Source organism: Eucyclogobius newberryi, unplaced genomic scaffold (assembly GCF_026437365.1).
Source record: "Eucyclogobius newberryi isolate DKJ021-1_F unplaced genomic scaffold, fEucNew1.0.hap1 SCAF_7, whole genome shotgun sequence".
NCBI lineage: Eukaryota > Metazoa > Chordata > Actinopteri > Gobiiformes > Gobiidae > Eucyclogobius > Eucyclogobius newberryi.
This window is the reverse complement of record NW_027316389.1, coordinates 6,380,921-6,401,381: the sequence shown is the minus strand read 5'-3', so window position 1 is coordinate 6,401,381 and position 20,461 is coordinate 6,380,921. Positions and strand designations below refer to the sequence as shown.

Sequence of the window (20,461 nt, the reverse complement as noted above, 5' to 3'; positions counted from 1 at the left end):
GCTCACATCAGCACCCTAACACACTCACATCAGCACCCTAACACGCTCACATCAGCACCCTAACACGCTCACATCAGCACCCTAACACGCTCACATCAGCACCCTAACACGCTCACATCAGCACCCAAACACGCTCACATCAGCACCCTAACACGCTCACATCAGCACCCAAACACGCTCACATCAGCACCCTAACACGCTCACATCAGCACCCTAACACGCTCACATCAGCACCCTAACACGCTCACATCAGCACCCAAACACACTCACATCAGCACCCTAACACGCTCACATCAGCACCCTAACACGCTCACATCAGCACCCAAACACACTCACATCAGCGCCCTAACACACTCACATCAGCACCCTAACACGCTCACATCAGCACCCTAACACGCTCACATCAGCACCCAAACACGCTCACATCAGCACCCTAACACGCTCACATCAGCACCCTAACACGCTCACATCAGCACCCTAACACGCTCACATCAGCACCCAAACACACTCACATCAGCACCCTAACACGCTCACATCAGCACATTAACACGCTCACATCAGCACCCTAACACGCTCACATCAGCACCCTAACACGCTCACATCAGCACCCTAACACGCTCACATCAGCACCCAAACACCCTCACATCAGCACCCTAACACGCTCACATCAGCACCCTAACACGCTCACATCAGCACCCAAACACACTCACATCAGCACCCAAACACACTCACATCAGCACCCTAACACGCTCACATCAGCACCCTAACACGCTCACATCAGCACCCTAACACGCTCACATCAGCACCCAAACACACTAACATCAGCACCCTAACACGCTCACATCAGCACCCTAACACACTCACATCAGCACCCAAACAAGCTCACATCAGCACCCAAACACGCTCACATCAGCACCCTAACACGCTCACATCAGCACCCTAACATACTCACATCAGCACCCTAACACGCTCACATCAGCACCCTAACACACTCACATCAGCACCCAAACACGCTCACATCAGCACCCAAACACGCTCACATCAGCACCCTAACACGCTCACATCAGCACCCTAACACGCTCACATCAGCACCCTAACACACTCACATCAGCACCCAAACACACTAACATCAGCACCCTAACACGCTCACATCAGCACCCTAACACGCTCACATCAGCACCCTAACACGCTCACATCAGCACCCTAACACACTCACATCAGCACCCTAACACGCTCACATCAGCACCCAAACAAGCTCACATCAGCACCCAAACACGCTCACATCAGCACCCTAACACACTCACATCAGCACCCTAACACGCTCACATCAGCACCCTAACACGCTCACATCAGCACCCTAACACACTCTGAGTCAAAAGTGTTTTATTAACAACTGGGAACTTGCTTTGGTGTTAAGGCTACAAAGTGGCAAAGTACGGATTCAGCAGGGAGGTGTCGAGAGCTAGAGCCCGTTACAATACACGTCTGAAGCAGCAGTTCTGAAAAAAACAACCTCTGTGTGGAGTGGGCTCCGGCTTCTCACCAACTACAAGCCCAGAGCCCCTTCCCCTTCCGCAGACGACAGAAAACTGGCCCAGCAACTCAACTCCTTCTACTGCAGATTTGACACCCCCTCCCCCACTGCGGCCACCTCTGCCAACCCAACCCGGGTCCAGTGATCAGGGGCCTTTTGTGGGCGGGGATAATGATGTGGCATGACTCTGGGAGGTGTTAAACATTTCTGTGCAGACGGGAGTCAGCTCAGGGTGGAGGGGGAGACACCGGCTGGTCCTGCAGCTTTCTGGGGTTTAACTTCAGAAACAGCCCGCCCTGGAGGAAGGGGGGGGGGGGGGGGGGGGGGGGGGGTCCGGGGTGGGGCTGGCTGAAGTGTTCGGGGTGATCGGGGTGGAATTATTCACCTCATGACGTGAAAAAAAGGATTGTACTTAAATCTAGCTTTCGACACCTTTTTGGTAATGCGCACTAACCCTTTTTTTAACATATTATTTGAATATACAGCCGTGAATTGATGGGATAAGTGGTAAGTGGTTCAATACACGGAGCAAACAAAGATTGTGGAGTTCTACATGCATTTTGGTGATAATCTGCACATTTTTAATATATTTCCGGCCTACGTAGCTCCACAGAATCCTCTAAATGAAGGTCGATACCTGGAGTTTCCTGTCAGAGTCATGCTTCCACTTCTTATTGCGTCACTGTTGCACTTTTGGTCTCCAGGAGATAAAGTCGTGATGCTCAGAGAGGCCGACCAATCAGAGGGAGACTGAAGAGACGTGAACAGAGGAGGAACAGGGAATATGACGTATAATAAGTACAACAATACGGGCAATAAATACAGTAGGTTCTAATATCGGTATCAGTGAGCGTTACGAACTGAAAATAACAATTACATAGACTCTGTAAATTGTCTTCTTTTGATTCGCGGTGCACACTTTTGCTGAAACATTTACCAAATCAGACCTTTTTAGTTAAAAAGAAAGAGGTGATAAATAAATATGGGGCAAAGATCATCCGTGCCACTGTCCGTTACTTTAATTTTGGCAATGTTGACTGTTTAACTACATTACATAGATTTAATTCAATAATTTAATCAGTTTTTTTTAACTTAAACTGTAATTTTTTTCAAGGCACACGTGACAATACGGTCAATTTGGTCTTTTTTTCTTTATTATTATTATTATTATTATTATTACTACATCATTTTTTATTCATCTTAGTTATTTTCATTTGTGATTATTAATGTGATGTCTGAACTTTGTGAAGAATGTTCATATTGTTTATGTTATATGATTAATATAATGAATAAATAAATATAGCTGTTTTAAATAATATTTAATTATATATTTAAGAAAAATCCAACAAACAATTTCATATCAGTATGAAATTGTTTGTTGGATTTTTCTTTCTCCATAGATCAGATTTTGAAATTATTCCTAATGTTTAGCACCAATATTTTCCTAAGCTGCCCCTTTGACTCTGTGAATGTTATTTACACTTTGTACCTTTTTAAACAGTGGAACTTGAAACTATATTATATCCCAGATGAATACAAATCTAAATCCTTTAACACAAATTATTCTTTTCTGAAGCTCAAATACAACTTTGAGACTAGAAAATGTATGTAATGTATGTTTTCTCCAATTCTTTGTATTCGAAAAGCAAACAAATGGACTCTTCTACCCTGGAAATGGTGAATTGTTGCTTATTTTCTTTATACAAGTGCGTCAAATCATTGAAAAGTCTCCTCCATCCCTAAATTGTGAACATGCTGATGACAAAATTGAAAAATATCTGTCATCTGCCACAACATGAAAAATATCAGTAATAAATAAATACAAAAAACACATTGTCCCATCTCCTATTTATGGATAAACGTGACTTTTGTAAACGTGAGCGCTGAGGACGTGGTTCTCGCACCTCGGGCTCGTAGCGGATCACCAGCTCGTAGTCCATGGAGAGCGGCAGGTTGTCCACGGTGAACCGGAGTCCGGCCCCGGTCAGAACCCGGACCAGGCCCAGCCCGGTCCAGGTGACGGGCCGACCGGACGTTCTCTCCCGCGGGACGATCTGAAGAGCGCCTCCGGGCTCCAGAGGAATGGCGCCGTACTGCGAACACAAGGATGGCGACAATCGAGCTTCGCCGGACACAAAAAGCGCCAAACGGAAAGAGGCTGCTCAACTTTCCAGACTAATCGATCTGAAATGCTTAGTGTCTGATACTTTATGTGTTTACGGATCAGGACACATTAGAATGCGTTGGAACGGTGAAAAATAAGCACTTTTGCCGCAGTAATTAACCATTTAGATCAAAATAACGATCGTCTGAAAGGTCAAAAGTGTTCAAAATGGCGTCTGTGAAGAGCAAACTTGAACCTGTGAACTGGTGAACCACTTTTTGTGTGCGTTTAATATCCACAGAGAAGTTGAAAGTCAGACCTGTCTTCTGCGGCGGGCGTTTCGTCTCGTCCTTCGCACCAGAACCACTCGTCCGTTGGAGATCTTGAAGTCGTAGCCCTGCTCTCTGTAGTACTGCTCGCACTTCGGGAGGATGATGGGGTGTCGCTGCGAACAGGACAGTGCCGTCAGTAAAAGGTGTGCGAAGAAGCAGGAAAAAGAAGCAGGAAAAGAAGCAGGAAAAGAATCAGTCTAAGAAAAGAATCAGTCCAAGAAAAGAGGCAGTCCAAGAAAAGAGGCAGTCCAAGAAAAGAGGCAGTCCAAGAAAAAGAAGCAGTCCAAGAAAAAGAAGCAGTCCAAGAAAAAGAAGCAGTCCAAGAAAAGAGGCAGTCCAAGAAAAGAGGCAGTCCAAGAAAAAGAAGCAGTCCAAGAAAAAGAAGCAGTCCAAGAAAAGAGGCAGTCCAAGAAAAAGAAGCAGTCCAAGAAAAAGAAGCAGTCCAAGAAAAGAGGCAGTCCAAGAAAAGAGGCAGTCCAAGAAAAGAGGCAGTCCAAGAAAAAGAAGCAGTCCAAGAAAAGAGGCAGTCCAAGAAAAAGAAGCAGTCCAAGAAAAGAGGCAGTCCAAGAAAAAGAAGCAGTCCAAGAAAAGAGGCAGTCCAAGAAAAAGAAGCAGTCCAAGAAAATAATCAGTCCAAGAAAAGCAGCAGTCCAAGAAAAGCAGCAGTCCAGGAAAAGCCCATTACCTTATAAACAGCTTGCTATTAAGCCTTATTCTAAAGTGTCTAGAGTCTAAAGTACAGACTTATTTAGCGTTCAGTTCTTCAAAGACATTTCCTAACCCGCCACCTTTGCCCGTGTCTGTATAGAAGGCTTTATATTGTACGCACGATTGGCGACGGCGGAACCGTGGAGAGCGGAGCGACCGGCCAGGGCGGAGCGACCTGGGTGGGCGGAGGGACCGGGGAGGGCGGAGCGACCGGCCAGGGCGGAGCGACCTGGGTGGGCGGAGGGACCGGGGAGGGCGGAGCGACCGGAGTGGGCGGAGGTAAAGGTCTCGTTTCCAGCGGAGCGGCGAGTTCGGCCTCGTAGAGGAAGTAGTCGAGCTGCGGAAGGAAGTAGCCGGGTCGTGGGTCGGCGCAGCGGCGGGCGTTCATGTTCGGGAGACACTGGCACTGTCCACTGTCGCCGTCACACCTGAGGAGAGAAGGGTCTGCCATTAGCATCGGAGTACGACGATTCAGGCGGATTAGACTTTAAGAAGAGCGGGTTGCTACGGTGAAGATGTCTGGAGTTTAAAAACACGGGGGAGTCGTTGGGAGTCAGGATGAAACACGTGATCAGGATTAAACACAAACAGTTCCACAGCGTTCACTGGTTTGAGGCGCTGCACAGTCTGGGATCGTCACCGCGCTGTGTTAGCTTCATCTTCCGGTCTGACTGTTTGCCAAATGTCTCAATCCTCTCTCTCCCCGTTTAAGCTACAGGCATTTGTGGCTCATGGCTTGTTTTAATCCACCCCCCAACATGATTATAGTTAAATGTTTTGGTTTAAATTGTCTTTGCTATGGAACGTGTGTCTTACTTGTGTCCCTAATAAAGACTACTGTACATGAAAGTAATAGATTGAATACATTTAACAGAAAAGTGCTTTTAATGATAAGAACTAGTGACACCGTTGACCACATGACTGGATTCTAATCTGAAAATAATTGCCCACCCCTAAGTGGCAATCCTGTCCAACAAAGTCTTTGAGGAAAATAGGTAAATTTAATATAATATTGGCGATAATAATAATAATAATTCCCACCTCTGGACATCCTGATTTAAAAAGGATGTAAACAGTTTCACGTACGTGGTGCTGACTGCTCCCCCGATGTCACAGTCACAGGGAGAACATCTCTGACCATTCGCCAAACCAAAGTGCCCCGGCTGGAAACATTTATGTTCATATCAGCGTTTTTATTAAGATTACATTCAATACAGGAAATGAACATGTTCAAAATGACTTAACCGGGACTTAACTTGACCCCAGTTAAAGTTGTGATCCAACACATTCCTTCTGAAGTTCACGTCCTCGGCCACTAGAGGTCAGTAAAGCCTTGAACTCACCACACAGCGATCGCAGGCCACTCCCACAGTCCTGGCGTCACACTGACACCTCCCACTTTGGACGTCACAGGGACCGGCGCTGCCCAGAGGATGACAACTGCACTCTGCCACACAAACACACAAAAGGATCACACTCCACCTACTTTACCATCTAACCACGGGCAATACTTGAACCTTGACCTTGGCAAGCAGAATTTTGCCTTCATTATTGCATGACAAGTTGAAACCAAAACAACTGAAACTGGTCATAAAAAGCATTCAAAGATATAGATTTTAAAAAGCACCAATTTTCATTACTGCAGAATACTTGCACTGAAAAAATACATCTTAAAACTCTTGTTTTGGGTAAAAATGTCATTGAAATAAATAATTAATTTAGCGTTTATGTAGTAGAAATGTCTAAATCTAGACCCCCAAAAATCTTGTGTTAAGTCAATAAATCTTTAAAAATAAGAATAAAAACAATTTGAAAAACGTTTCTTTCTTTTCAGCTGAAAAATGGGGGTTGGAGGGTCAAATATGTTGCCACAATGTGTATTTTAATGTAAACGTATTTTAATATTGACTAGTCGTTGGTTTAACTTCAATTACATCTGTTCTCTGTTTGTACTTGTATAATGTATATAATGTGTATAATGTGTATAATGTGCATTATGTGTATAATGTGTATAATGTGTACAATGTGTACAATGTGTACAATGTGTATAATGTGTATAATGTGTATAATGTGTACAATGTGTACAATGTGTATAATGTGTATAATGTGCATTATGTGTATAATGTGTATAATGTGTACAATGTGTATAATGTGTATAATGTGTATAATTTGCACAATGTGTACAATGTGTACAATGTGTATAATGTGTATAATGTGTATAATGTGTACAATGTGTACAATGTGTATAATGTGCATAATGTGCATAATGTGTACAATGTGTACAATGTGTATAATGTGCATAATGTGCATAATGTGCATAATGTGTATAATGTGTATAATGTGTACAATGTATATAATGTGTACAATGTGTACAATGTGTATAATGTGTATAATGTGCATAATGTGTATAATGTGCATAATGTGTATAATGTGTATAATGTGTATAATGTGTATAATGTGCATAATGTGTATAATGTGCATAATGTGTATAATGTGCATAATGTGTATAATGTGTACAATGTGTATAATGTGTACAATGTGTACAATGTGTACAATGTGTATAATGTGCATAATGTGTATAATGTATATAATGTGTACAATGTGTACAATGTGTACAATGTGTACAATGTGTATAATGTGCATAATGTGCATAATGTGTATAATGTGTACAATGTGCATAATGTGCATAATGTGTATAATGTGTATAATGTGTACAATGTATATAATGTGTACAATGTGTACAATGTGTACAATGTGTATAATGTGTACAATGTATATAATGTGTACAATGTGTATAATGTGCATAATGTGTATAATGTGCATAATGTGTATAATGTGTACAATGTGTATAATGTGTATAATGTGTATAATGTGTATAATGTGTATAACGTGTATAATGTGTACAATGTGTATAATGTGCATAATGTGTATAATGTGTACAATGTGTATAATGTGTATAATGTGTATAATGTGTACAATGTGTATAATGTGCATAATGTGTATAATGTGTACAATGTGTACAATGTGTACAATGTGTATAACGTGTATAATGTGTACAATGTGTATAACGTGTATAATGTGTACAATGTGCATAATGTGCATAATGTGTATAATGTGCATAATGTGTACAATGTGTACAATGTGTATAATGTGTATAATGTGTATAATGTGTACAATGTGTATAATGTGCATAATGTGTATAATGTGTACAATGTGTACAATGTGTATAACGTGTATAACGTGTACAATGTGTATAATGTGTATAATGTGCATAATGTGTATAATGTGCATAATGTGTATAATGTGTACAATGTGTATAATGTGTATAACGTGTATAATGTGTACAATGTGTATAATGTGTATAATGTGCATAATGTGTATAATGTGTATAATGTGTATAATGTGTACAATGTGTATAATGTGCATAATGTGTATAATGTGTACAATGTGTACAATGTGTATAACGTTTATAATGTGTACAATGTGTATAACGTGTATAATGTGTACAATGTGCATAATGTGCATAATGTGTATAATGTGCATAATGTGTACAATGTGTACAATGTGTATAATGTGTATAATGTGTATAATGTGTACAATGTGTATAATGTGCATAATGTGTATAATGTGTACAATGTGTACAATGTGTATAACGTGTATAATGTGTACAATGTGTATAACGTGTATAATGTGTACAATGTGCATAATGTGCATAATGTGCATAATGTGCATAATGTGTACAATGTGTATAATGTGCATAATGTGTACAATGTGTACAATGTGTACAATGTGTATAATGTGTACAATGTGTACAATGTGTACAATGTGTATAATGTGTGTGCCTTTGTGTAACTGTTGCCGTTTCCCCCCCATTTTGTTATCAACACGTAATAAGAATAATCACACTAATAATAACATCTAGATTCTTTCATTGGTTTGAGTGAACTCAGTGTGTGCTTGGTCCTTCTGTGTCATGTCCCTCACGTTGGCAGCCGAGTGGGTCGTCCTGCCTCAGTCCGAAGTGTCCGGTTCTGCAGCGGTCGCAGCGCTGGCCCTCCACGTTGGCCTTGCACAGACACTGTCCCGTCCCCGCGTCGCACAGTCCCGCCGACTCAGAGCCCAGAGGCGAGCAGTCGCACGCTACCGGGAAAGAGAAGCATCCGCTCAGTTTGGGCTGTAGTCGTATCGTCTTCGGGTATTACACGTATCGAGTTTCAAGTTGAACAGATTGTAACCGTTACACAAAAGACTGTATCGTCGCATTAAAGGCCAAGTTCGGTTTTACGCTCGATCGTTAATGTTCATCTCGAAGCCTCGGATCACACGTTTGGAGACAGAGGGCGAAAAACAAGATTAAGCGGCGAGAAGGAAAGAAGAAGACCCTTTTCAATCACCCTTCAGTCTACAACAGCCTTATAAGACCTTGGCAGAAATCAAGCCAGTCCAAAGTTAATCACTGAAGACATTTCTGAGCTATTTTGTCATAACAAGATAAAACTATTCACAGATGTGGATGAAAACATGTAACGATCAAAGTTTAACTGAGATTGAGAGTCAGTCGTTTCAAAGCTTTGCAAAAAATCTAACTAACCGTTACACAAAAGACTTTATCGTCGAAGAAGGCATCCAAATTTGTTTTTTCGCACAAGTGTTTATGTTCATCTCGAAGCCACGGATCACACGTGTGAAGACAGCGAGTGTAAAACAAGATTAAGCAGCGAGACGTGATGTTTTTTTGTTTTTTTCGTGAAGAAATAAGACTCTTTTCATAGGAATGGAGGTCTTAAGACACAATCGCCCTTCAGTCTACAGCAGCCTTATTAGACCTTGGCAGAAATCAAGCCAGTCCAAAGTTAATGAGGGCTTCAACGTCACTGGAGACATTTCTGTTTGAGGTATTTTGTTATATAAAGATAAAACTAGATAAATCAAGCCAGTCCAATGGTAATGAGTGCTAATGAGGGCTAATTGGGGCTAATGAGGGCTAATGAGGGCTAATGAGGGCTTCAACATCACTGGAGACATTTCTGTTTGAGGTATTTTGTTATAACAAGATAAAACTAGATAAATCAAGCCAGTCCAATGCTAATGAGGGCTAATGGGGGCTAATGAGGGATAATGAGGGCTTCAACATCACTGGAGACATTTCTGTTTGAGGTATTTTGTTATAACGAGATAAAACTATTCACACTCCTGCAACGTTCAATCATGTTTTTCTCATGCATTTTATCCCTCGGTAACCGTATATATGCGTAAGTGTCGTACGTATGCAGCCGTCGGGGTCGTCGAGGCCTCTCCGCGGGTCCTGAAAGGTGAAAGGTCGGCAGCGCTCGCACCGCTCTCCCTCTCGGTTGTCCCTGCAGTCGTCGCACACGCCGCCGCTCGCTCCGCCGGACGCTTCGAAGCGCGCGGCGTCGAAGCGGCAGGAGTCCGAGTGTCCGTGACAGTTGCACCCTGAGAAACATCCACGCACGCGCTATAAGACCCACACGGTTTAGATGAACAATAGTGTGTTTTTAAAGAGGGTTTGTACGTCTGCAAACACCGGCGTTGTCGTCTCCTCCCGGCCTCCAGGGGGAGTCGTGGTGAAAGTCCTGGCACCGCTCGCAGTTTAATCCGGCTGTGTTGTGCTGACAGACGCACTGACCGTGGACCTGAACACAAGAATCCACATTATATACGGATAAACAACAATAATGGAGTGTTGTGTCTGAAATACTGTACATTACAACTAAATCCATTGTTTTTTTTAGTTTATCTTTCGCCACATTGACAGAGGAGTGTTGTTAGGTTTAGAGCTGCACAAAATGTTTTCACCAAGGGCTGATGTGGACACGTGGATGAAACGGGCCTCAAACTGGTGGATATTAAAGTGAATCATTCAAATGGCTGCCTCACATCTTGTTAGAATAGGGTTTTTCCAAATGAAAAACTGGGACACATCAGGGTTGGGATGGGGGCTAGTGATAAAATTGTAAAAAAAAGTGTGTGGGTAATTATGTACTTTTTTTTGCGCTCGGTCAATTCACGGCTCTTTCACTTTCAGTTTATAATCAGAGCAAATTCAATCACCAAAACTGAGTGCATTTTTTGTGTTTTGGTTATTCTAACGCCAGATTTTCTCTATTTTGGCAAAAGAAACTGCAATAAATCGCCCTCTTTACTGTCGGCACGGCTCAAAATGGTCAAAAACTGGGACAACTGGAACACGTCTTGTATAAAACTGGGATAAATCAATGGTTTTTAGATCCATCTGCCGGGACACGGGACCACAAGGCTCAAAACTGTCCCGGCTAAACAGGGACACCCGGTCACCACTGTACACATGCCTTCGCACATCCAGGAACTTGTACAGTAGCAACCGAGTCCGCCATTTTGAAAGGGGCACAACAGCACGTCTACTACATACGATATCCAGGATTTATGAGGCCAAAATGCCAAAAACCTACATTCTGTTAGGACATCGCTCCGTTGTCAGACCAAGAAATTATAGCTTTGTTGTGTACTTTAGTTTGCCGTTATCGTCTAAAGAATCACAGTATTCGTAGCTCATTCTGCCGTAGAAAAGGACGCAGTCGTGGTGGTTTACATATATCGCGTGCCCCTTTCAAAATGGCCGCTATGGGGAAGTCCCGGATGTATGACGTCGCCGCGAACGCATGTATTACAATCAGAACCTAAATGTCAGCTCTGCATCGCGCCCCGGATCAAACTGATAAGATCTGTCTGTTGGTGCTGTCGATCGGCCTATCACAGCCTGGCGTGTTCCGGCGCGTACCATCCCCGGCTCGGTGAAGACGTCTCCTCTGCCCCCTGCTGGCGCGCACTGAGCGGCGTGCCCGTTGCAGAAGCAGCTGCCTCTCACCACCATCTCGTACAGGGCGTAGTAGTACTTCTCCTGAGGGTCGCGGCGCTTTCGGCCCAAGAGGGTGTCGCCGAGCATGAAGAGGCGAGTGAAGTTCACCCGCAGGTTTGTCATCGTGATCAACTCTGGAGGGGGAAAACAGCACAACGAGAAGAGAACTGATGCAGCGAAGCTTTAAAATCACATGGAAAGGCAGTGGGGTAAGCAGTGTTCATAGTTGTAGTAGGAAAACAGAGTAGTAGTAGTCGATAGAAGTGACAGATGTACACGGAATACCTTTGTACTCAAGAAAAAGTTGATTTATTTGCAGCCGTTTGTAATTGGAGTTCTTTTCCATTTCTCATAATAATGACATCACCACCAAGAACCATTTTGCTCTCACTGTATTCATATATATATCTTTTTTAGAACAAATGTACCGTATTTTCCGGACTATAAGTTGCACCTTTTTACATAGTTTTGGCCGGGGTGCGACTTACACTTATATACTTATACTGCGGAGTGACTTATATGTGATATTATTTGTTATTTTCACATTTGCAACTGCATTTCATACTCCAGTGTGACTTATATATATGTTTTTTTCTTCTCTATTATGCATTTTTTGGCTGGTGCGACTTATAGTCCAGAAAATACGGTAAATGCTTCAACCACAGATACATCAGATATACGGTGTGTTGAAAGATCAGAGTAAATACATTTTTTTAATTCTGTAAATGACCACGTTCGGATGACCATTTAAATGAGTTAAGCGTGTCAAGGTTGTTGTTTTTGAGAAATGCTGAGCACATGTAGCGCCCGAAATCAATTCAACTATTACGTTTATTGACCGTACACTTCAAACACTGACACTTTTACTCTTAAACTACTCTTTTCTGCCAGATTTGACCCTCTAAACAGTTTTGTACAATGTTCCTGACACAATGACGACAGACAAAACAGAAATCGTTGGGAGCGTTTGTGCCGAAGACAAAGGCGGAACGCTTCCACCAACCAGACGGCTCGGTTCTCTGGGGGCGGGCTCACCTTGTATGTGGGGGGCATAAGGGTCTTCAATCTCAAATATAGGGTCCAGGGCCTTCAGCACCACCTGCACAAACAACACCATGTCAAAGTGCCCATTATTCACAGGGAAATGCAGACTGTTGGAGACACTGCGGCGGCTGGAGGGAAACCACCATCTTTTTGACGTTGCCATCCCACTTGGTTTTGGAAATATTACCTCTGGAACATCCTCTTGTGACACAGATTACACCGTCAATCAGGGACTGGACAGACATTACTTTGGAGGATTACTTTCGGACTTAATTCGACAAACGAATTCAACAGACTATGGACTAAATTGGACGTTCTCTTTGGGTTCTGCGTGTCATGATTTCTCTTTTTTTTTGTTCTGTTTTTGGTGGAATCTACACATTTTTGTCTGTGTCTTAAAATTCTCTGTCTCTGTTGTTATATGTCTATACATTTCAAAAAAGAAAAAAATGTATTACATAGAAAAAAAAGTAAAAATGACTGTGTGTAATGCCGTCTGCAGCCAGTAGATAGCGCCAAAACACAGTAAGTCCCGTGGAGAACAGCAGAGGTCCAAATGTAACTGTTTGATGTAGTAAAAAATGTAGTTCTAAAACTAAAACTAAAACTAAAACAAAACAACTAAAAACTAATTTAAAAAAACTAAAAAACAGCTAAAAACTCAAAGGCATGTTAAAAGGTTAATAACGACACAAATTATGCATCATGTTTGACCTTTAAATAGATCCAAAAAAAAACAAAAAATCAGTCCGCACTCAAAGGAAACTCTACAAATGTCCCGTGAGCGCAGTGGTCTTCAGCTCTCTGCCCGAGGAGCACAGACATGGATAAATAAGCTCAAATGAACCATATAAACTCTGACCTCTCCCTCAGTGGACGGCTCGGACCCGGAGTATCGGCCGTCGCAGACCACGTCGTCCACACTGTCCGGCGTCTGGTCGGAAACCCGGGGGAAATGCACCGAACAGTCCTCGGAAAAATAACGAAACACTTTCCAGGTGCGACCAAAGTCCTGGGACCGCTCCACCAACATGGCGACCGGGCGAAAGCTCTGCGGAGAAAGAGCAGGACGTTCACCGGGCGATAAAAGCTCAAACGCGGATCAGATTTAATAATACAGCACATTAAAAGTGCTACAATCAACATACTTACCAAAACTGTGTTAAATTCAACATGTAAACCAGCTTAATTGTAATTTATTTGTGTTGGGATCATAGTTTTACAGTACAAATTCATATGTTTCTACTTTATTTATGTTAATTTTGAACACCACACTCACATTATTGAATGTTTCAGCCCAAACCCCGGTTCTTTGGTAACACTACGCATGCATAAAAACATGTTAGTAACAAACAAAATAAAGGAAATATGCAACATGTTAGTTATTATCAGTGTGAGCATTTTGAGATGGAAAAAGCACAATCGTTTACTTGTCTATTTGTTTCTATTTGTTTGTAGTTTTACATCGGTGGGTAAATGACAGTAATTATTCTTTTTACGGAGGCCTTCAGCGCATTTGCCCCGCCCACGTTCTAAAATACGCTATAAAGTAGATTGAGTTGTGTAAAACGTTCAATGCCCACGCGAGTTGGGACGTCTAGTTAGTGTTAGTGTCACGATTACTGTGAGAAAACATCATCAGGATTGAACGATTCCTCACCATTATCGAGACTGTGACCAAAAAACAGTGAAATCTTTCATTTTCTTTCATTCTCGCGCTCTAACATGTGACTGTTCCTCAAGTTTGTGACCATTTTACAAAATTAAACTTTCTGAAAGCCAAAATAAAGTTAAACGTGACAAAGACAGCCAGATAAAATAAAGTTCTTTACATTTCGGTCTATTTTTCGGGCTGCATATTGAACTAAAAGGACTCAATTTTGCTTCTAAAATTGTCACGATTATCATTTTTTTGGTTCTGACAGTTCTATTGTGACCTGAATAATGACGATAATGGATTAACTGAACAATCGTGTCGTCCAAGTCATCGCGGCACAGTTTTCTCTGGGCTTTGAGTCTGCGTAGGACTTATTTTCAACTGAGATTGGCAGCTGCGTGTAAAAAATAATACAAAATAATAAGAATACAACCGGGAAGGATAACTGCGTCTAAAACCTCGTCCCAAACCCACCGGCGCTGCTTTATTTTCAAAGTATTTACAGTATGTCTTACCTTGAAGGTGAGGACGAGGTGACTGAACTGGAAAACGGCCTCCAGGTCCAATCGGATGCTGACATCGTGGATTCCTAAAAACACAGGCTCGAGTTACTTCAGTCATAATGTTCTTCCCCGGCAATACGCAACCGATGTGCTCGTCCCGCTAACGTTTTGAGCTATTTCGGCATTGGGCATTCACCGTTTTCCGACTGCCACCACTTCATCTTGCGCTCGGGCTCGAAGGTGGTGATGACGTTTTCGATCCGGTGGCTGTTCGGGTTGGACTGAGCGTCAAACGGCCGCCGGGAGTCGCACGAGAAGCATTTCTGCTCCTCCTGAGTGCAAAGATATACACAAATAAGTACAGTATTTTCCGAACTATAAGTCGCACATTTTTTCAGTTTTGGCCGGGGTGCGACTTATACTTATATTTATACTTATATACTTATACTCCAGAGCGACTTATATGTGCTATTATTTGTTATGTTCACACTGGCAACCGATGTCACATTTTGATTATTTTCAGGGACAGGCATCAAAGTAATTTGAATAACTTTTGATGTCCCACTCCTCAGTACCATTTTCACCAAATTTCAGCTTTTTAGGGCCAACGCCCTAGTTGGCCCTAAAGAGTTCATAGTCGTCCTAAGAGTTCGTAAAAGTACGACGTTTGGTAAAACTCCTGAGTCATGCTTAGCCATTTTTGAACCAATTTGGCCAACATTTGGTTGGCCCAATTGGACGGCGTTGCCGTAACAATATTTTTTACTTCTCTTGTCACCATCTACCTCTGCGCCAAATTTCATAATTCTACGATCAGATTTTTTTTGGGTCATTTCCCATCTCTCAATGCATTTTTGGTACATTTGGGGGCGCTGACGCGCCAATTTTTTTTAAATTTAGAAAAGGGAAATAGCCAGAATGTAGAGAGGCACGATTTTTAGAGGTGTGCAAATTTTTGTGACTTTTCGTCAATGTTCACTGGGTGAAAAATAGGGGGGTTGGTCCCGAGAAGAAAAAAGAAAGAAAAAAGAAGAATAATATTCCGATGCGAAAACAATGTTTCCCTTTTTTCAAATATCATAAACTATACATTTTCGGAAAGCGCTTGCGCTTTCCTACCTCATGGTGTGGGTCCCTGGTCACTGACGGGTACTTTCGTTAATTTTGAGTGGGCTCCGCCCACTTTGTGTTTTTGGCCCTCTAAACAGTAATAATGTTAAATTTTTGCATTACATGCTTATATGCACGGAACATGCAAGAGATGGGGAACGTATTCGTGAGCTACTTAGCGCAAACGAGTGCTTTATATGGGGAGGACGACCCAATGTAAAGCGCTCGTTTAGTGCGCACTTTTGCACGGGCTTCGCCCGTTTACAACAGTAATGTTCCATTTTCCTACTATTAATTAGTGTGTACGGGGCGCGCATGAGTGAAGGAGTGCGTTAGTGAGTGTTTGGAAGTGCGCACTTTCGCAATATTTGGCCTTACGGAACTGATAGGCCTCTCGCCAGCTTGTGGTGCTCGGGCCTAATAATAATAATAATAATAGTAATAGTATAATTTTAAAAGAATAATAATAATTTTGAAAAAAATCATATTTTGTGGGCAAAATTGGAACGAAAATTGGGTTAATATGTGTTTTAGTTTCTATTGTTTTATGAGATGTCTTTTATGTTTTCTCTGCTATACTCTTTGGTCTTGTTTTGTTTTTCATGTCCTTCAAATGCTCCAATTTTTTTTTTCTAATCTTAGTAAAAAAAAAAAAAAATCATGATAATTAAAAAAAAAAAAAAAAAAAAAAACTCAAACAGACTTATCATACTTTATAACAGCCAATCCTTTTTTACCACTATGACTATTTGTGGCCCATGTAAACGAGGACTCATTTGCCTTCACGGTCTGAGCGCTTACAGAGACGCGACCTGCACCTGAAACTCAAACGAATGGAAACTTTTACCGCGCTCGACGTGCAGCGCCAAGAGGGGGAAAGACAGATGAGGAGCGAAAAAATGCACAAACGAACAGAGCTGATTCCTCGGGGTACGGCAAACATAAGTGACGGATCAGGACTTGTTTTAGTATGAAAAATGGTGCGCGGGGCCAAAAATCCTTCACTCAGCGACACAATGGGCAAGACAAACACAGAAGAGCCATCCTGTGCGCTGGCCCCTGGCAACAGGAGACGTCAACGAAAATAGAGCCACGGAAAAGGAGGGAGGAGCCAAAAGTTTGAAGAGTTCTGTCGTTTCTTTAAAATGAAATAATAGCGCTAAAATAGGAGATGTAAATTAAGGCAAATAAGTTAATCGCAGCAAACAGTAATCAAGTCAACGCTCTGCTCAGGTTCCAAATGTTATTATTTCATTAATTAATTTAAAATATTAGCCAAGTTTCGACACGTTTAGAGCAGCGCAATTAATCAAATTGAAATGCTTATTGCTCAGGGTATTTCCAAAACTCTTCCGTTCGTTGGCCGGCTAAAAACAGGCGGCGGAACATGGTAAAAGTCTCTCTCAAATGCATTGGACTTCCCGTAGGTCCTCCTTCTATGAGCAGAGGCCCCGAGACCCTCCAGTGAGCAGAGGCCCCGAGAACCTCCAGTGTGCAGAGGCCCCGAGACCCTCCAGTGAGCAGGGGCCCCCGAGACCCTCCAGGACCATCACATCTCGTGTTCCCAGGAATCACACAACTCTTCACTTTTGTCTCAAAGTCGGTGCCTCGGCCAAACCGTCCTCGTCCCTGACCCGGACCTGTCCTACTGTCAACAACTGCTCAATGTGCTAAAACTGCACCCATCAACCTTATTCCGCCCCGCCCACTTTGCACTGTTTTTCCCACATGATCGACACTTCAGTTGTAACGGCACTTCGGGTCCGGCGGGAAATCCGTTGCTTTGAATGGAGAGCGAAGGCAAAATCTGGCCTAGCGCTAAAACGTGCTCTGAAGTAAATTGATTTGTGTAAAATGCCCAATGTTCACGTGACCAACAACGGCTTTTTAGTCCGTGTAGAACTTATTTTCTCTAGAGATCGGCGGCTCTGTGTTCACTAATACAACCGGAAGTAGGATTAGGTCGTGTGCCGGCTTCTGGAATGAGGTGAATACACGGGATTCATAAAGTTATCTGATCGTTTCATCGATTGAAATGAGCGTTTATTGTGAGTTGAGAAGTGTGATCTTCTTCTACTGTTTTTCCGCGGACAGATCCTAAACCCCCCACGACCGTCCTGTGTCCGTCCGCCGTTACCGTGCGCTTCTCACCTCCAGGTATCCGATGATGCAGTAGTTCTGCGGGCCGTCCAAACCGCAGGTGGAGGAGGCGGAGAGCTGCGCGGCGCGGCCTACCATCAGGTCGCCGATGTGCGGGTTGCACGAGGCTCCGCCGGGGCAGAGCTCCCCCGAGCCCTGCGGCCGGACTTCGCCGAACAGACCCGCCGCTGCTACGGCGACACAGGGGAAAACGGACACAACGGTGAACGCACGAGCCGCTATCGGACTGGAGAAAGAGGCGGTTTCAAACGCGTGACCCGGAAATCCCAATCGCTCAATGGCGTTTTCATTTAAATAATCGAAAGAACAATCGATAAATGTTGAATAGGGAGACTTTTTAAACACATTTTTCAACCGAATAAAAGCTGAATTATGGAATCCTCTGGAGAATATTTACGAATAAAGTGTATGATTGACTTATATCACAGACTGTTTATTCCTTTTAGACATTTTTATACAATAATTCCACTGTCTTTGCTATAGAAGGTCTTTTGTCGTGCGTTTTTAGAGTCTGTTCAGTCCAGAAAACAATCAAAAACACGACCGCAATCGTGTTTTATGATTGACAAGTCACAGTTATTTGATTAGTCGTCGCGGCGGATCGTTAAACAACACGTTCCGTTGTCCGCAGCTCATTAACAGGAACTATTTGCTAAAATAAGTAATGATAATTGCGAAACCGTTCAGAAAGATGAATTCGTTCGGAGCTAATCTTCAGAGTTGTCAGCGTGAGTTATAGCAACGTGAAACCTGCCTCTACACGCGCCAGAGTCTCGACTCGGTACAGAGTGCAAAGACGTGCGTTTTGAGCAGCGCTGTCAACCCGCACGTTCATCAACAATCGATCGATCCCAGTTTTGAAATCGGCCTGATCACAATCAATTGTACAGCGCGTTTAGGTGAAAAAAAAGCCATTCTTTAAAAACACAACAAAAAACGTGCTAATTTGACGCATTTTTGCACATTTTCTTACTAGATTAGTTCACAAATCGAAATAAATTTGAATATTTAAAAGCTTTGTTGGCTCCAGTTTAAGTCCACTTCATAATAAATCGCCGTGGTCACATTCAAGGTCGTTTATTGCCGCGAGTTTAACTGTTTCTTATGATCTTTTAACATCAAACGTGTTCATCAAATGTACTGTGAGATTATTACTGAAACTATATCTGTGCAATGAGCCCATTTAAGTTTTAATTCATGACCAATTCCTTGACTAAAGTAAATAATAGCTTGTAATAACATATATAAATAAATACTGTTTTGTTTTTGTGGTTCCTACGGGCCATGATGTCACTTCCTGTTCCTCTTCACGATGGTTTTCCCACGTTTTTGATCAGCATGAGGCTGTTTTTCCTGGATCTGTGCTACAAATTGGACATGAGGAAAAGTCTGGAATCTCCAATTTAGAACAAGACCTGCGGGGGCGCTGTTCTGGCACACAAGATTCAACACCATTTGGCTTATTTTGAGATCGAACAAAACGACCAAATACGTCGTTTTGATGCTTGACTTGTTCTCACGGCGACAGATTAAAGCTCGCAGTCATCTAAAAGAGGCCGTTCGGTCGAGACGTTAACTTCGACAGCTCCACAGCTTTTACTAGAGACGTCAAACTCTCGATGTCAGAAGCGGATCGAAGATTTGCCCTGCCCCCTGCTGGCCGTCGCCGATTCTGACACAACGCCGCGGGGACCGGCTCGGACATCTCTCTGAGGCGTTCAAACGATCGTTGACAGAACTGAGGGATTACGCGCTGACCTCGATGTCTTTCCCCCCCATAATTGAGCGGCTCCTCGTGTCGTGTTTCCTCTGCAGGTCAAACTTACTCATGAACAGGAGGATGAGGCCCATGTCGAAGGCCCCGACTCGTCCGCCGCTTCCTCCTGGATCCCAAGGCTCCTCCGGTGCAACGGTCTGTGTCAGAGGTATAGAAAAGTGCAGTTAACACACTATTAACGTGGCTTTCGTAACCTGACCCTCGACTGTGTGAATCCGCCTCGATGTGCCGCGTGAAGGCTTTGATTTTGTCGGAAACGCGCCACAAACGCCACGCGCCGCTGACGGGCGACGACGGCGGCTCTTGGCACCGACTCACGGTTCGATTCCAAAAAAAAAGGAATTCCCCTCCAGCTCCTCCAGCGACCCACATCTTCCCACTTCACACGCAAAAGTACTGCACTAACTGCTACTTAGAAATACAAGTAGAGGCTTCGTGATGGTTGAACTGAAGTTTGAAGCGCCCCCTACAGGTCGAACAACTCATTGAACTAAAATGAAGTTACGTTTTATATATTTAAAACTTTCTTATTAAACAAATTATGTAAAAAAATATCCCAGAAGAGCTCATTGTATAGGTTTATAATTTCACATCCTGTTTGTAATTCATGACATCACACTAGGAAATTACCCAGCAAACACTGGCCCAAAACTCATTGTTTAATTTGACGAATAAA

General features: G+C 42.8%; 1 protein-coding gene across 1 annotated transcript in view; it reads right to left on the bottom strand.

The window, feature by feature from the left end:
- Window positions 1-20,157, bottom strand: part of lamb4 (laminin, beta 4) — a 48,124-nt gene extending 27,967 nt beyond the window's left edge. The window contains exons 1-18 of the mRNA XM_072435595.1: window positions 19,966-20,157; window positions 19,759-19,922; window positions 19,586-19,717; window positions 18,000-18,234; window positions 14,935-15,070; window positions 14,751-14,824; window positions 13,441-13,629; window positions 12,570-12,633; window positions 11,457-11,668; window positions 10,212-10,332; window positions 9,944-10,132; window positions 8,663-8,818; window positions 6,022-6,125; window positions 5,765-5,841; window positions 4,872-5,106; window positions 3,958-4,083; window positions 3,439-3,627; window positions 2,172-2,284 (exon numbers count right to left, since the gene is read on the bottom strand). Of these exons, the coding sequence (XP_072291696.1) occupies window positions 2,172-2,284; window positions 3,439-3,627; window positions 3,958-4,083; window positions 4,872-5,106; window positions 5,765-5,841; window positions 6,022-6,125; window positions 8,663-8,818; window positions 9,944-10,132; window positions 10,212-10,332; window positions 11,457-11,668; window positions 12,570-12,633; window positions 13,441-13,629; window positions 14,751-14,824; window positions 14,935-15,070; window positions 18,000-18,234; window positions 19,586-19,717; window positions 19,759-19,922; window positions 19,966-20,157 (2,708 nt within the window). The remainder of the gene's footprint in view (window positions 1-2,171; window positions 2,285-3,438; window positions 3,628-3,957; window positions 4,084-4,871; window positions 5,107-5,764; window positions 5,842-6,021; window positions 6,126-8,662; window positions 8,819-9,943; window positions 10,133-10,211; window positions 10,333-11,456; window positions 11,669-12,569; window positions 12,634-13,440; window positions 13,630-14,750; window positions 14,825-14,934; window positions 15,071-17,999; window positions 18,235-19,585; window positions 19,718-19,758; window positions 19,923-19,965) is intronic.
- Window positions 20,158-20,461: the final 304 nt, after the last annotated feature.